General features: G+C 45.7%; 1 protein-coding gene across 1 annotated transcript in view; it reads right to left on the bottom strand.

Annotated features, from left to right (window-relative positions):
• Positions 1 to 79: 79 nt before the first annotated feature.
• LOC106593156 (liprin-alpha-3) overlaps positions 80 to 17,017 on the bottom strand; it is a 35,784-nt gene continuing 18,846 nt past the window's right edge. The window contains exons 14-32 of the mRNA XM_045720221.1: positions 16,642 to 16,704; positions 16,474 to 16,556; positions 15,988 to 16,153; positions 15,566 to 15,762; positions 14,999 to 15,239; positions 14,173 to 14,306; positions 13,928 to 14,079; positions 13,683 to 13,779; positions 13,445 to 13,526; positions 13,129 to 13,329; positions 12,271 to 12,333; positions 8,230 to 8,256; positions 7,884 to 8,059; positions 7,308 to 7,405; positions 6,831 to 7,006; positions 3,646 to 3,714; positions 3,288 to 3,450; positions 2,146 to 2,209; positions 80 to 1,840 (exon numbers count right to left, since the gene is read on the bottom strand). Of these exons, the coding sequence (XP_045576177.1) occupies positions 2,157 to 2,209; positions 3,288 to 3,450; positions 3,646 to 3,714; positions 6,831 to 7,006; positions 7,308 to 7,405; positions 7,884 to 8,059; positions 8,230 to 8,256; positions 12,271 to 12,333; positions 13,129 to 13,329; positions 13,445 to 13,526; positions 13,683 to 13,779; positions 13,928 to 14,079; positions 14,173 to 14,306; positions 14,999 to 15,239; positions 15,566 to 15,762; positions 15,988 to 16,153; positions 16,474 to 16,556; positions 16,642 to 16,704 (2,241 nt within the window). The 3' untranslated portion in view covers positions 80 to 1,840; positions 2,146 to 2,156. The remainder of the gene's footprint in view (positions 1,841 to 2,145; positions 2,210 to 3,287; positions 3,451 to 3,645; positions 3,715 to 6,830; positions 7,007 to 7,307; positions 7,406 to 7,883; positions 8,060 to 8,229; positions 8,257 to 12,270; positions 12,334 to 13,128; positions 13,330 to 13,444; positions 13,527 to 13,682; positions 13,780 to 13,927; positions 14,080 to 14,172; positions 14,307 to 14,998; positions 15,240 to 15,565; positions 15,763 to 15,987; positions 16,154 to 16,473; positions 16,557 to 16,641; positions 16,705 to 17,017) is intronic.

Raw genomic sequence — 17,017 nt, 5'->3', positions numbered from 1 at the left:
GCCTCTCCTCCCCTTACACACTCTCCTGTTGTCTACACACGTGCCAACTCCAGGTACACAAAGTGAGAACACACATTGGGATGTGTAGTACCACTTTATTTTGTCTTCTTATCACCATCATCTTCATTACTGTTTATTTTCCAGGTGTTATTTTCAATTTGTATTATCATCTTCGTCATTCATATTTGTTTTTCAATCATAACACAATTTGTTTTCAAAATGTACACATACGGTAGCATATTTTAATGACCATTTTTAATGTTTCATATTTACTTTTCAAATTAGGTCAAATTAAATTAGTAAGAATTAAGTATTAAATGAACATGTACATACAATTATTCAATACATACATACATAACGAAAATAAATATAGTTATCATAAAAACATAAAAAATTAAAATAAAAATACATACATTTTACAAATTGTTCCCCAGGCTTTCATCCTCATAGGTTAGATTTCTACAGATATATGTGTATCATCTTCACCCCCCAAAGTTGACTTCATTGTCATCTTGGTTGTTTGACATGCATCGTAACACAGAAGCTAAAGGTTTTTCTTGACTTCCAACGGTCTCTTCTCTCTTCCTGGATCTGCTTATCATCCTTCCTCTCTTGGTTTCTGTTATGGCTTGCGTGCAGTAAATTAATCGTCTCCATCCTCTTTTCTTCTGGTCACTTTGACTGTTTTATCTCGCCTTCGTCACACCTCCATCTTTCCCCTCATCTTTCAGGGGCACCCAATGAACCTGAGCTGATGATGAGAGCTGTAAAGTCCACCACATCTAGAACGCCATTACCCTGGGCTTTGTACTAGACCTGCAGTATGTAACCTGGCCTCAACAACATGTCCCCCCACTCTAATTTAACTGGCTTTAGTGGATACCTACAAATGACTAAATTACATCACAGCGATTTAACACAATGACTGTGTGGCCCCCCATCCCATCGTATCCTTGCAGCTGTGGCCCCCCATCCCATCGTATCCTTGCTGCTGTGGCCCCCCATCCCATCGTATCCCCGCTGCTGTGGCCCCCCATCCCATCCTTGCTGCTGTGGCCCCCCATCCCATCGTATCCTTGCTGCTGTGGCCCCCCATCCCATCGTATCCCCGCTGCTGTGGCCCCCCATCCCATCGTATCCTTGCTGCTGTGGCCCCCCATCCCATCGTATCCTTGCTGCTGTGGCCCCCCATCCCATCGTATCCTTGCTGCTGTGGCCCCCCCATCCCATCGTATCCTTGCTGCTGTGGCCCGGCCTTTGATCTCCACAATAGATTCCATTCAAAAGAGATTACTCTAGAGCCTAGAGCCTCTCAGCTTTCAAGGTGCCAATGGATAAACCATGAGTAGAGGAGCGGATTGCTGCCCCTCTGATGTGGCTGGAGCCAAGATGGCGGCCTGAATGGGGACATGGTTTTACTGCAGCACTCTAACCAACTTAGGAGAACCCCTGACAGCACCATAGAACCTAACAGATAGAGAGCCACAATGGGTGACACTGGACACCAGTCTCCTCCTCCTCAGCACACAACTCCACATCGAACAATCACATATTGAGACAGAACAAAGAGAGAGATAAAACAGTCGTCCTGCCTCATCCTACCCTTCTAGTCATGTACGTACAGTATATATCCTGTCAATATTTCATACATTCTTCATGTCCTTTTCCCTTTGTTGTTTCTCCATCTTCGTCATTTCTTCTTTATCTCTGTTATTGCAGAATGGTCAGACCAATAGATTTATATTTAATAAATGTATATATTCATTGCTTTTCTGCTGCTTTCCCCTCCTGTGAATGAATGAGAGGAGGGCAGTCCAGTCGTAATCCAGTCACCATGGCCCTGAGGAGAAACACAGGATTACTCTCACACACACACCACTGTCCTCCTGACTTCACTCAAACCAAATCCCCACCAACCAATGAACCAAGCCCACCGCTAAAGACCTCACCCACAAACAATGATATAACCAAAGCTCAGAACACAGCACCACAACAAACAATGTAGCTTGAAAACAAGTCAAACCACTTCAATATGCACACATGCACGCTATCTGGCATGCCTGAAGGTTTTGTTGCAAATCAAACCATGCGAGAACTCCAACTAGCTACTGCATGTGTTTAATGTGTTGGTTGAGGGCTTCTCACCTCCGTGTCTTTCAGCAAGAGTATGTCCTGACTGAGGCTGCCTCACCGCGAGGCCCAGAGTTCACTAAGAGAGAAGAAGGAGAGAGACACAAGATCAAAATAACGACAAAATAGCATTGAACTTTTCCATGATGTACTATTATAAAGTTGTGGGAGGAGGAAATTGTGGTAGCCCTGCCCTCTGAACCTGCTGTGTCCTGTAGGAGCGAGCCACTGGAGGTTTTGCATATGAATATCCAAGCTAATGCCATCAGTGTTGGAACTAGCCCAATAATGGACTAAAGGAGCATAATGTTACTCCTTATAGTCCAAGGACCTTACATGTTCTGTTTAGAGACAAAATACTTCATCTAAACGTGATTCGACTCTCAATTGTGATAAGGTTTTAGAAACACAACGCTCTCTACTTTCATGTCACATCGAAATAATTTCACAAATGCAGAATATACACTTACTGTAGACTGTTTTAATTGGTTTTAAAACAGTTGAGCCGACAGTATCTTTCAGTGACAACCCGTTTGTGGCGTCCGTCTTCCTTTTACACACAGTTGTCCTGAGACGCCGAATGCTAATTAGCACAGGTAGTCTACTCAGTCTCCTCTGTCAAGCGCTGTAACATTGGAAATATGGCCGTATGGGAAGCCTATAAATGTGTGTAGTAATTTCACCTTTTGTTTTTCGAAAATTATTTCTCGCTGATATGAAAGACAAGTTCCTTATGTTTCCAAAACTGTACCACAGGCGATGCGTGTTAACATTTAGAGCAAGCGTCAAGGCTTTTAACAAAACTTCCCCAGACAGAAAATACTATTATCAATCGGCGCAAAAGTTAGTAAGCTTCTATGAATGGGGTACATCGGAACATACTCGCATGTGACACTGGTCTTACATTTTTTCTCTTACGTAACACGCAAACCGCTTCAAGACAAATATAGTTGTTTTTCTCATTAATAAATCAGTATGACTAGCCCATAGTAAATATGTGTTATCCAGGGTTGTAAGGGGTCATAAATTGTCCAAAGCGTGACCTGAGTGATAATAGAAGAATAGCCCTGGAGGTGTAATAAGCGGAACAAATAGGAATCTGAGAGCGTGGCCAAAGGGAGGGGTCAGAGGTTAGGGGGAGAGGTCATCCTTCTCACCGTCACTCTGAACCTTTCTCAGGGTCACGGAGGGCGTGGAGATGGCGGAGGCACGGAAGTTAGCAGGCAGGTTCTCCGATGAGTCTGAGGTCACCCCCCTAAGGTCCTTCTCCCTGAACATCTTCCTCCAGGAAGGGGAGCGGGTGAACGTCTTAGTCCCATCCTAATGGAGGGGGGTACAGAGAAGGGGGAAAATTAGGAGAGAAAAGAGGGGGGAGGGGAGAGAGAAAAAGAGAGAGAAATAAAGAAAAAAGGTTATGTCTGTCAACATTGTCAAGTTAGAAAGAATGACTTGTATGAGGTGGAAAATGCGGTCTTCACATAGTTTCTGAACTAAGCGTACTGTGTTCTTTAATACCTCATCTGGTCTTCTCTCTGTTCCCATAGAGATGAGGGAGTTGTATTCCTTCTCTAGGAGTTGTCTAGCCTAGAGGAGAGATGATAAGAATCAGGCTAGTCACTTCATTTGATATACACTACGATCAGTTTCACCTGCATGCCTGAGATACAACTGTCATCTACCAGCCAGCAGTTAGCCTGGGGACGCTGTTACTGAGATACAACTGTCATCCACCAGCCAGCAGTTAGCCTGGGGACGCTGTTACTGAGATACAACTGTCATCCACCAGCCAGCAGTTAGCCTGGGGACGCTGTTACTGAGATACAACTGTCATCCACCAGCCAGCAGTTAGCCTGGGGACTCTGTTACTGACATACAACTGTCATCCACCAGCCAGCAGTTAGCCTGGGGACGCTGTTACTGAGATACAACTGTCATCCACCAGCCAGCAGTTAGCCTGGGGACTCTGTTACTGACATACAACTGTCATCCACCAGCCAGCAGTTAGCCTGGGGACTCTGTTACTGAGATACAACTGTCATCCACCAGCCAGCAGTTAGCCTGGGGACTCTGTTACTGACATACAACTGTCATCCACCAGCCAGCAGTTAGCCTGGGGACTCTGTTACTGACATACAACTGTCATCCACCAGCCAGCAGTTAGCCTGGGGACTCTGTTACTGAGATACAACTGTCATCCACCAGCCAGCAGTTAGCCTGGGGACTCTGTTACTGACATACAACTGTCATCCACCAGCCAGCAGTTAGCCTGGGGACTCTGTTACTGACATACAACTGTCATCCACCAGCCAGCAGTTAGCCTGGGGACTCTGTTACTGAGATACAACTGTCATCCACCAGCCAGCAGTTAGCCTGGGGACTCTGTTACTGACATACAACTGTCATCCACCAGCCAGCAGTTAGCCTGGGGACTCTGTTACTGAGATACAACTGTCATCCACCAGCCAGCAGTTAGCCTGGGGACTCTGTTACTGAGATACAACTGTCATCCACCAGCCAGCAGTTAGCCTGGGGACTCTGTTACTGACATACAACTGTCATCCACCAGCCAGCAGTTAGCCTGGGGACTCTGTTACTGACATACAACTGTCATCCACCAGCCAGCAGTTAGCCTGGGGACTCTGTTACTGAGATACAACTGTCATCCACCAGCCAGCAGTTAGCCTGGGGACTCTGTTACTGAGATACAACTGTCATCCACCAGCCAGCAGTTAGCCTGGGGACGCTGTTACTGAGATACAACTGTCATCCACCAGCCAGCAGTTAGCCTGGGGACTCTGTTACTGAGATACAACTGTCATCCACCAGCCAGCAGTTAGCCTGGGGACTCTGTTACTGAGATACAACTGTCATCCACCAGCCAGCAGTCAGCCTGGGGACTCTGTTACTGAGATACAACTGTCATCCACCAGCTAGCAGTTAGCCTGGGGACTCTGTTACTAAGATACAACTGTCATCCACCAGCCAGCAGTTAGCCTGGGGACTCTGTTACTGAGATACAACTGTCATCCACCAGCCAGCAGTTAGCCTGGGGACTCTGTTACTGACATACAACTGTCATCCACCAGCCAGCAGTTAGCCTGGGGACTCTGTTACTGACATACAACTGTCATCCACCAGCCAGCAGTTAGCCTGGGGACTCTGTTACTGACATACAACTGTCATCCACCAGCCAGCAGTTAGCCTGGGGACTCTGTTACTGAGATACAACTGTCATCTACCAGCCAGCAGTTAGCCTGGGGACTCTGTTACTGACATACAACTTTCATCTACCAGCCAGCAGTTAGCCTGGGGACTCTGTTACTGACATACAACTTTCATCTACCAGCCAGCAGTTAGCCTGGGGACGCTGTTACTGAGATACAACTGTCATCCACCAGCCAGCAGTTAGCCTGGGGACGCTGTTACTGAGATACAACTGTCATCCACCAGCCAGCAGTTAGCCTGGGGACGCTGTTACTTGTGATACAACTGTCATCCACCAGCTAGCAGTTAGCCTGGGGACTCTGTTACTGAGATACAACTGCCATCCACCAGCCAGCAGTTAGCCTGGGGACTCTGTTACTGACATACAACTGTCATCCACCAGCCAGCAGTTAGCCTGGGGACTCTGTTATTGAGATACAACTGTCATCCACCAGCCAGCAGTTAGCCTGGGGACTCTGTTACTGACATACAACTGTCATCCACCAGCTAGCAGTTAGCCTGGGGACTCTGTTACTGACATACAACTGTCATCCACCAGCCAGCAGTTAGCCTGGGGACTCTGTTACTGACATACAACTGTCATCCACCAGCCAGCAGTTAGCCTGGGGACTCTGTTACTGACATACAACTGTCATCCACCAGCCAGCAGTTAGCCTGGGGACTCTGTTACTAACATACAACTGTCATCCACCAGCCAGCAGTTAGCCTGGGGACTCTGTTACTGACATACAACTGTCATCTACCAGCCAGCAGTTAGCCTGGGGACTCTGTTACTGACATACAACTGTCATCCACCAGCCAGCAGTTAGCCTGGGGACTCTGTTACTGACATACAACTGTCATCTACCAGCCAGCAGTTAGCCTGGGGACGCTGTTACTGAGATACAACTGTCATCCACCAGCTAGCAGTTAGCCTGGGGACGCTGTTATGGAGATACAACTGTCATCCACCAGCTAGCAGTTAGCCTGGGGACGCTGTTACTGAGATACAACTGTCATCCACCAGCTAGCAGTTAGCCTGGGGACTCTGTTACTGAGATACAACTGTCATCCACCAGCTAGCAGTTAGCCTGGAGACGCTGTTATGGAGATACAGAATCCAGTTTATGGGCGCGTTTCTCTGTCCAAGCGTTGCTGACGCATGACACATATTTCAATGCCTGGATAGGTATGTTAAGTGTGAAAAGCATTTCGCTGCACCTGCAATAACATCTGGAAATCTGTGTACGTGACCAATAAACTTTATTTTATTTTGAAGTATCTGCTAACCACATCATATGTTATAGCAATCTGGTCCCGACAACACAGTCGATGACATGGCACACAACCATTGGTTGTTGCATGTTACATCTGAGCAGGGGAAGGCATTTAATCACTTCTGATTAGTGGGTGGGGTGAGGCTTGTGCATGCCTGTGTATTCTGATTGGTTAGATGGGTGAGTACCTGTGTGTTCTGATTGGTTAGATGGGTGTACCTGTGTGTTCTGATTGGGTATCTGCAGCAGCAGGGCCAAGTCGGTGTAGTCGAAGGTGTCGTCCAGAGCCAGGAGGGCCCCATGGACCCCGCTCTCTGTCAGGTTGTCAGCGTACTCCTTCAGCCCGATGTTCTGCACCCAGCACATCACACGCTCGTTGGACCACACCATCACATCTACACAGAGGGGTAGTGGGACGAAGGCATCTTTCAGAAAATATCAGAACACCTGATTCTCACTCAAAGAAACCCACAGGGTGACTGGATTTTACACTGACAGGGCCAATGTGTGTGCAGACTTTTGCTCAAGCCAAGCAGTGAAACACCTGATTCTACTAATCATCAATCAAGGTTTTGATTGTTACTGAATGGAGGATTGGTTGGATGGATGGTTGGATGGATGGTTGGATGGATGGATGGATGGATGAGAAGCACTAAATTGGAACAAAGGATATAATGTCAGTGAGGAGGAACTCACCTTTGTTCTGGTGTTGGCTATCTTCTCTCCTCCTCTCTAGCTCTTTGCGGTCGTAGTTCAAGCGCTTCAGGCACATTATGCCATAATGCAAACTAACCCTGACAAAGGTCAAGAGAGGTCAAAAGGTCAGGCGGTTAATAGAGGGCATGGCGACTGACTCACCTGTACTCAGATAAAGCATTAGAGCGCTCCGGTGTCTTTGACCCTGAGAAGGCCTGGAGACACACCTGCAGAGTGAGAGTGTCACAACAGCAGGAAATCTTTCAACATATCCTTTAACACCTGCACGTTTCCCATGCCACGAACACACACACACCAGAGAGAGAGCTAGTGTGTCAACAGAGGAAGGGAGAGAAAGAATGACAGACAGAAAAGGAAAGGCAGTGAGTGAAGTGGGAGTGGGAAACAGTTGCAGAAGAAGAATTCATTGTTCATTTGCAGGAACTGGAATTTGTCTATTTGCTTTTCACCACCCCCTCGAGGCAGAAAAACGCCTACTCACCCAGGTGCCGAGGTTAATAACAGCAACAGAAAGAGAGAGCGAGAGACAGACAGACGAGAGCAGGCCATACGTACCTATGGAAGCTGTCCACCATTTTGAGCTGTCCCCTCAGCTCCTTCTTGGTCAGGTGGTCCAGCATGCGGGCGTCCACCAGGGACTCCATGAAGTAGGAGCGGTACTGGGGCAGACCCAGGCTGGGCAGCCAGTCATTACCCACCCACTCATGGTTCATATCCCCATAGGCCAGGATCTGAGATGCAGAAGAGGACTCCACTAGTGTCTCATTTGTTTCAGTTGTAGTTCGATTATTACTTATAGTACTTTTCTGTTTTAATCATTTGTTTTTCAATGGTCACATACAATAGTGTAATTAGTGTGTTATATGTTGATGCCATTTAATACAGTGCTTCCATTCCTTACCTGATCCCAGCTAATCTCTTTCAGCTCCTTAGATGCAGATAGACAGGAGAGAGAGAGACATGGGCAGAAAGAGCGAGAGAACAGAGGCAGAGCAGGATAGGGGGAGCAGGCAAGACAGATGGATGGAGGAAAAGCAGAGGGAGGAAGGGAGAAGAGAGTAAACAGGAAGGACAAGACAAAGGGAGGAACAGTGTGTTAGTGAACGGGTCATTAGTGTGAAACAGTTTAGTGAACGGTTCATTAGTGTGAAACAGTTTACACAGAAACAGAAACTAGAGGGAGAGAAGAAGATGCTCAACACCAAGGTCTAGTAGTCCCACAAACTCAGAGAGAGAGAGAGATAGAGAGAGAAAGAGAGAATGAGAGAGGGAGGGTCAGAGGGAGAGAGATAAAGAGTTTGACTCCTAATTGAGCAGTATAAGTTATAACTGTAGAGCAATATATATGTACAGTGCATTCGGAAAGTAGTCAGACCCCTTGACTTTTTCCACATTTTGTTACGTTACAGAGTTATTCTAAAATTGATTAAATTGTAGAGGTCGACCGATTAATCGGAATGGCCGATTATTTAGGGCCAATTTCAAGTTTTCATAACAATTGGTAATCGGTATTTTTGGCCACCGATTTGCGGATTTTTTAATTTTTATTTTGTATTATTTTTTTTACACCTTTATTTAACTAGGCAAGTCAGATTAAGAACACATTCTTATTTTCAATGATGGCCTAGGAACAGGGGTTAACTGCCTTGTTCAGGGGGGATTTGGGGATTCGTTTTTGCAACCTGGTTACTAGTCCAACACTCTAACCACCTGCCTTACATTGCACTCCACGAGGAGCCTGCGAGTGCAGCAAGAAGCCAAGGTAAGTTGCTAGCTAGCTTTAAACTTATCTTATAAAAAACTATCAATCTTAACATAATCACTAGTTAACTACACATGGTTGATGATATTACTAGTTTATCTAACGTGTCCTGCGTTGCATTTAATCGATGCGGTGCCTGTTCATTTCTCATCGAATCACAGCCTACTTCGACAAACGGGTGATGATTTAACAAGCGCATTTGCGAAAAAAGCACTGTCGTTGCACCAATGTACCTAACCATAAACATCAATGCCTTTCTTTAAAATCAATACACAAGTATATATTTTTAAACCTGCATATTTAGTTACTATTGCCTGCTAACATGAAATTGTGTCACTGCTCTTGCGTTCATTGCCTGGCTCGTTGCAAACTAATTTGCCAGAATTTTACGTAATTATGACATACCATTGAAGGTTGTGCAATTTAACAGGAATATTTAGACTTAGGGATGCCACCCATTAGATAAAATACGGACCGGTTTCGTATTTCACTGAAAGAAAAAAACGTTTTGTTTTCGAGATGATAGTTTCCGGATTCGACCATATTAATGACCTAAGGCTCGTATTTCTGTGCGTTTATTATATTAGAATTAAGTCTATGATTTGATAGAGCAGTCTGACTGAGCGGTGGTAGGCACCAGCAGGCTCGTAAGCATTCATTCAAACAGCACTTTCGTGCGTTTTGCCAGCAGCTTTCGCAATGCATTGAGCTGTTTATGACTTCAAGCCTGTCAACTCCCAAGATTAGGCTGGTATAACCGATGTGAAATGGCTAGCTAGTTAGCGGGTGCGCGCTAATAGCGTTTCAAACGTCACTCGCTCTGAGACTTGGGAGTGGTTGTTCCCCTTGCTCTGCATGGGTAACGCTGCTTCGAGGGTGGCTGTTGTCGATGTGTTCCTGGTTCGAGCCCAGGTAGGAGCGAGGAGAGGGACGGAAGCTATACTGTTACGCTGGCAATACTAAAGTGCCTATAAGAACATCCAATAGTCAAAAGTATATGAAATACAAATCATATAGAGAGAAATAGTCCTATAATTCCTATAATAACTACAACCTAAAACTTCTTACCTGGGAATATTGAAGACTTGTTAAAAGGAACCACCAGCTTTCATATGTTCCCATGTTCTGAGCAAGGCACTTAAACGTTAGCTTTCTTACATGGCACATATTGCACTTTTACTTTCTTCTCCAACACTTTGTTTTTGCATTATTTCAACATGTTTCATTATTTAGTTAAGGCTAAATTGATTTTATTGATGTATTATATTAAGTTAAAATAAGTGTTCATTCAGTATTGTTGTAATTGTCATTATTACAAATAAATGGGAAAAGAAATCGGCCGATTAATTGGTATCGGCTTTTTTTGGTCATCCAATAATCGGTATCGGCGTTGAAAGATCATAATCGGCCGACCTCTATTAAATTGTTTTTTTTACTCATCAATCTACACACAGTACATTTTACATTTACATTTTAGTCATTTAGCAGACGCTCTTATCCAGAGCGACTTACAGTAGTGAATGCATACATTTCATTAAAAAAAAATTCTGTGCTGGCCCCCCGTGGGAATCGAACCCACAACCCTGGTGTTGCAAACACCATGCTCTACCAACTGAGCTACAGGGAAGGCTGTACCCCATAATGACAAATCAAAACAGGTTTTTAGAAATGTTTGCAAATTTATTACAAATAAAAAACTGAAATATCACATTTACATAAGTATTCAGACACTTTTGGCAGCGATTACAGCCTCAAGTTGTCATGGGTATGACGCTACAAGCTTGGCACACCTGTATTTGGGGAGTTTCTCACATTCTTCTCTGGCTGGGCCACTCAAAGACATTCAGAGACTTATCTCAAAGCCACTCCTGCATTGTCTTGGCTGTGTGCTTAGGGTTGTTATCCTGTCGGAAGGTGTACCTTCACCCCAGTGTGAGGTCTTGAGTGCTCTGGTGCAAGTCTTCATCAAGGATCTCTCTGTACTTTGCTCTGTTCATCTTTCCCTCGATCCTGACTAGTCTCCCAGTCCCTGCTGCTGAAAAACATCCCCACAGCATGATGCTGCCACCACCATGCTTCACAGTAGGGATGGTGCCAGGTTTCCTCCAGACGTGACGCATGGCATTCAGGCCAAAGAGTTCAATCTTAGTTTCATCAGACCAGATAATCTTGTTTCTCATGGTCTGAAAGTCCTTTAGGTGCCTTTTGGCAAACTCCAAGCGGGCTGTCATGTGCCTTTTACTGAGGAGTGGCTCCCGTCTGGCCACTCTACCATAAAGGCCTGATTGGTGGAGTGCTGCAGAGATGGTTGTCCTTCTGGAAGGTTCTCCCATCTCCATAGAGGAACTCTGGAGCTCTGTCAGAGTGACCATTGCTCAGTTTGGCCGGGCAGCCAACTCTAGGAAGAGAGTCTTGGTAGTTCTAAACTTCTTCCATTTAATAATGATGGAGGCCACTGTGTTCTTGGGGACCTTCAATGCCTCGACACAATCCTGTCTCGGAGCTCTAGAGACAATTCCTTCAAACCGTATATCTTGGTTTTTGCTCTGACATGCACTGTCAACTGTGGGACCTTATATAGACAGGTGTGTGCCCTTCCAAATCATGTCCAATCAATTGAATTTACCACAGGTGGACTCCAATCAAGTTGTAGAAACATCTCAAGGATGATCAATGGAAACAGGATGCACCTGAGCTCAATTTCGAGTCTCATAGCAAAGGGTCTGAATACTTATGTAAATAAGGTATTTCAGTTTTTAATTTTTAATATATTTGCAAACATTTCTAATAGCTTGTTTTTTTCGCTTTGTCATTATGGGGTATTGTGTTTAGATTGATGAGAAAAAATATATAATTTAATATGTTTTAGAATAAGGTTGTAATTTAACAAAATGTGGAAAAAGTGAAGGGGTCTGAATAGTTTCCGAATGCACTGTAGATCACAGGAGGCTGCTGAGGGGAGGATGGCTCATAATAATGTGACGAATGGAGTACATGGAATGGTATCATACACGTGTTCGATACCATTCCATAAATTCCGTTCCAGCCATTACTATGAGCCCGTCCTTCTCATTTAAGGTGCCACCAACCTCCTGTGATATATGTCAATGTTAGATGAATGTCAATGTTAAATGTCTAGAAAATGTTGAGACATTAACATAACAGGACAAACATACTTACCGGTTTGGTGGCTGCGTTTAACGACTCCATCTCAGCATGGGTCATCCACACGTTACTGGTCGACTGTGGTCACAAGACAGGAAAGAAAGAAAACATGATTGTCAGAAAAACTAAATTGTTTGTGTGTTGATGAGTCTGCAGTGAATGCATGTAACATTTTATGTTAATCTCTGCACATAATGTAAATGTGCATATAACTGCCAAAATAATGGAACCACTTCAGTAAATGAGGGATACAAAGTATATTGAAAGCAGGTGCTACCACAAAGGTGTGGTTCCTGAGTTAATTAAGTTGAGTTACATTAAGCAATCACCATTCCATCATGCTTAGGGTCATGTATAAAAATGCTGGGCAGGCCATTATTTTGGCTACCATGGCTATGCCCCCATAAGATAACAATGCACTCATCCACAGGGCACAGTGGTCACTGAATAGTTTGATGAGCATGAAAACGATGTAAAACATATGCCATGGCCGTCTCAGTCACCAGATCTCAACCCAATTGAACACATATGGGAGATTCTGGAGTGGCGCCTGAAACAGCGTTTTCCACCACCATCAACCAAACACCAAATGATGGGATTTCTCATAGAAGAATGGGGTCGCATCTCTCCAACAGAGATCTAGAAGTTCGTAGAATCTATGCCAAGGTGCATTGAAGCTGTTCAGGCTCGTGGTGGCCCAACACCCTATTAAGACTTAAATGTAAATGTAAAGACACTTTATGTTGGTGTTTCCTTTATTTTGACAGTTACCTGTACGTATATGTGTGTATATCAATATAGTATCATGTGTACCTCTATAATTGTGTCTACACGGTTTGTGTTCTGTGAGTGTGTACTAGTGAGACTACTAACAGAGCGATTGCTGGCCGGGGCAGATGGGCTGGTGAGGGACACCATCTCCTGGATGGCCAGTCTCAGTTTGAGGCGGTGCAGGGGGTTACTGATGCCAATCTCTCTCTGGATCTCTGTGTCAGACAGGTTGGCCATGATGGCACCACTCTTCACGTTGGCACGACAGGCTGCCACGTACCACGCTGGCATTCCCACCCACAGCTGGAGTAGAGAGGGAAAGAGGTGAGCTAGAAACGGATTGGCTAGAATGTAGTGATCGTGAGGGTTTATATGACTATAAAGGTTTCCCATCTATCTATCAAACATCTATGAGTACCTCTAACCAGGAGACCACAGTGGGTCCATCCCAGGATGCAAAGGGAAGACCCTGACGACACGCCTCCTCCAGCAGCTCATGTCTGGGAGAGAGAGACCGGGGGAAACAAAGGTTGAATAAGCATAAAACGAAAAGTGATTTCTGAAAGAGAGGAAGAAAAGCAGTGGAACAGAGACTGGAAAAGAGAAATGACGTCAGGAGAGAAATGAATCGGAGGGTGATATTCCCTGAGACTCACTTCTTTTTGCTGCGGCGGTTGTCAACAGTTCCTGTCATGCTCCCCTTGGTCAGTCCCATAGAATCCCCAGTACTGAGGTCCTCAGAAGGCGTAGAGGCTGAGAGACACAGGGGGTCAGGGGTTACAAAGACTACAAATATGGGTGTCAACACCAGGTGGACTTTGACCTGTTGCAGTTCAAACACATTTAAAGCAAAGTCATGGGATATGTAGTTTTTCCGAGTATAATTTCAATTCTCTCTCACCCAGAGAGGCAGACTCTCGCCCAGCCGGGCCCATCCTTCCCTTTTCCTTCTTCCCAAAAAGGCGGCCGATGGAAGACTTGATGCTTTTCTTTTTACTGGCTTTGTGGAGAGAGTCCTGACTGCTGTTGGAACTGCTGCCGTCTGCTGACAGACTGAGAGACAGAAGAGACAGAAGGAATAAGAGAAACAGGGAAGGAACGAACCATACGAGCACTACATCATCGATGATGATTGGCTGTCAATACCTGCGGAATTCCCTGGGGTCATCCATCATGGCCCCTGGGTGGGTGAGGGTCATCCTGTCTAGTCGCAGCGCTCGGGGGGTGGGTGGAGGGGTGGAGTCAAGAAGGGCAAGGGACCTATCATCCTCTTTGTTATTCTGGAGGGTAAAGTAGGAACACATTTAGGGGCCTTATACAGTATGTATACTGTACGCACGCATGTACACACACCACAGGAGGTTGGTGACCCCTTAATTGGGGAGGATGAGCTTGTGGTAATGGCTGGAGCGGAATGAGTGGAATGGTATCAAATACTTCCAAGCATGGTTTCCATGTAGAAAAAGGAGGAAGGGTACAGGTACACAATAGTAGATTTTGGTAGACAGAAGGTGCTCTTTGTTAAAAGGGGTAAATGGGTCATCAAAAAGGCAGGAGGACCAAGACACTCTTCATATAATTAATTAAAATGCCTTTATTTGTATGGCATGTTCAATGGAAACAAAGTTTAAAAACTCTGACGTGTTTCGGCGCAATGCCCTTCGTCAGGGAGTACAAAGAAATGATAATACAATGTCCTCTTTTGAACAGCTTTTTCCAATAAACCCTGATTTAAAGAGGGAGTGGTTACAGTATTCATTAGACCACACCTAGTAAGCAATACTATACCCATTAAAAAGTGAAATACTGTAAATAAGTTATCAAAAATGTGTTTGTTAAATGCCATTTCATTCACTCTGTTCCAGACATTATTATGAGACGTCCTCACCTCAGCAGCATCCCACTGACACACGCGCACAAAGACTCACACATTCACAACACACCCACACACAGACACACAGAGCAGCTGTACCTGTCTATCTGTCTCGCGGTGAGGGGAGTGGGGCAGGCGAGGGGTGGAGACCCCAGAACTGGGAGGAGAAGGGGAGGCCAGGGTGGAGGAGGTGAGGGATTGAGGGATGAAGCCGCGTCCCATACTGTCCCTCTCCAGCGAGGAGGGTGGGATGGGGGAACAGTCCAGAGCCACACTGCTAACCCTGCTCTCGATCTCCTCCGCCCGCAACTCTGTACTCTCCTTCTCTTCCTGGATCAGCCTGACAGAGAGAGGGGGAGGAAGGGAAAGAGGGAGGGAGAGTGAGAGAGATAGATAGACAAGCGGGTCGGAGAGAGAGAGGGTAAACAGAGGAAAGTGAAAAGGGGAGAAGAGGGAAAGACGGGAAATTGAGGAGCATGTCAGACGGAAGACCAATGAATGTTGGTCTTGAATGAGAAAATGAAAAGAAACCTCAGATGAATCTTCTCCACCTGCATTTGACCTAAACTGCTTGTACACAATCACAGCACCCCTCTACCTGCAATCCCTCCCTCCACCTCCCTCCATCTCCCTCCACCTCCCTCCACCTCCCTCCACCTCCCTTACTTGATCTCCTTGTTGATTGCCTCTAGTTGTTCCTGCAGCATGATGGCCAGTGTCTGGACGTCAGTCTGTCCGCTGGGAGACAGCAGCTCCGAGCCAAACAGTGTCTCTCTGTCGTCCTCATCGTCAGAGCAACCGTGGTCCACACCCCCCTCAAACCCGGTCCTCAGCAGCGCTGACCCACTGTCCCAGTCCCCGTACTGCACACATACACACACGCACAAACACACATGCAAGCATGCACACACACATACACACAGAGAAGGCTCAGTTTGTTGGGTTGTGATGCTTGCAACATAACAATTATTGGTTTAATTCCCAAATGGACAGACAACATCCACTGAATAGATGTGTTAAGTGTAAGTCAATGTGACTATATCATTAGCAATATTAGACACGTCAAAGGTGATCATGTGATCTCTGACCTTGCTGGTGTCCTCCCGGGCTGTGCTCCAGCGCCCACGGTGAGTCCGCCTGACCACGGCCACGGTGTTGGCGTTACCGTAGTGATCCAGGTGAGCGGTGGAGCCCGTGGGGAGGGAGCCGCCCCCGTGGGAATACCTCAGCTCCAGAGCACTGCCTGGGAGAGACCTGAGAGACGTAGGGAGGGAGAGTGGAAGAGGGCGAGAGAGAGAGGGCGAGAAGAGAAAGATAGACTGATATAGACAGTGAGTGGGAGAGATAACTGGAATGTACATTCATCCAGCCTCTCTGCTCCATGTGTATAGGCCACACCTGAACCTATACTGAGAGTAGGAGAGAGAGGTTATTGGAAGCACATAACGCTGCAAACCACTTATACTACTTGGTTACAATACTGCCAGCCACATTCATAAGCAGCAGCTGTATGAGGTGTGTTGGTGTGGTGGAGGTTGATGTGTAGGAGGTGTGTTGAGGAAAGCGAGGGAGACCTGGAATAGCAGGACCCGCCGGGTCTCAGTCTGAGCTGGTCCAACTCCAGCTGAATCCTCTCCAGCTCGGCTATCAGCTGGTCCTGAAACAGGGAAAGAAAGAGCGAATAAGTTAATACAATTGAAATATTTAATCAAATTATTAAATGGAATTCTCTCTTGATATACCTTGTTTGCTAGAAGGTCGTCCTGGATCTTCTTCATGTTAGAAAGTTCCTCAGAGAGAGCATTCTGAAAAGATCACCATTAAAAAAAACTTTATTAGGTCTACTGCATAACAACAACATATCTGTAATCACACATTATCAATGCCATGAGGTCCGAACTGTATTCCATAGTAGCTGTTTAGAGCCAGAGTGGGTTTAATGTTGAAGTGACAACAGTCTTGAATAGAAACTGGATGAAGAGGATTGTGTTGACTGTTTTGAGTGGGAACTCAGGTGTGTGTGAAATGAAGGAGTATGGGTTTTGGTTGAAGTGTTGACTGTTTTGAGTGGGAACTATGCTAAGTGTGAAGAGGTGTGAGAGGGTGTGAGTGGGCCGG

The sequence above is a fragment of the Salmo salar genome, chromosome ssa06 (genome assembly GCF_905237065.1).
Source record: "Salmo salar chromosome ssa06, Ssal_v3.1, whole genome shotgun sequence".
Classification (NCBI taxonomy): Eukaryota; Metazoa; Chordata; class Actinopteri; order Salmoniformes; family Salmonidae; genus Salmo; species Salmo salar.
Note: the sequence above shows the minus strand (reverse complement) of the source record. Positions and strands in the feature narration are given on the sequence as shown.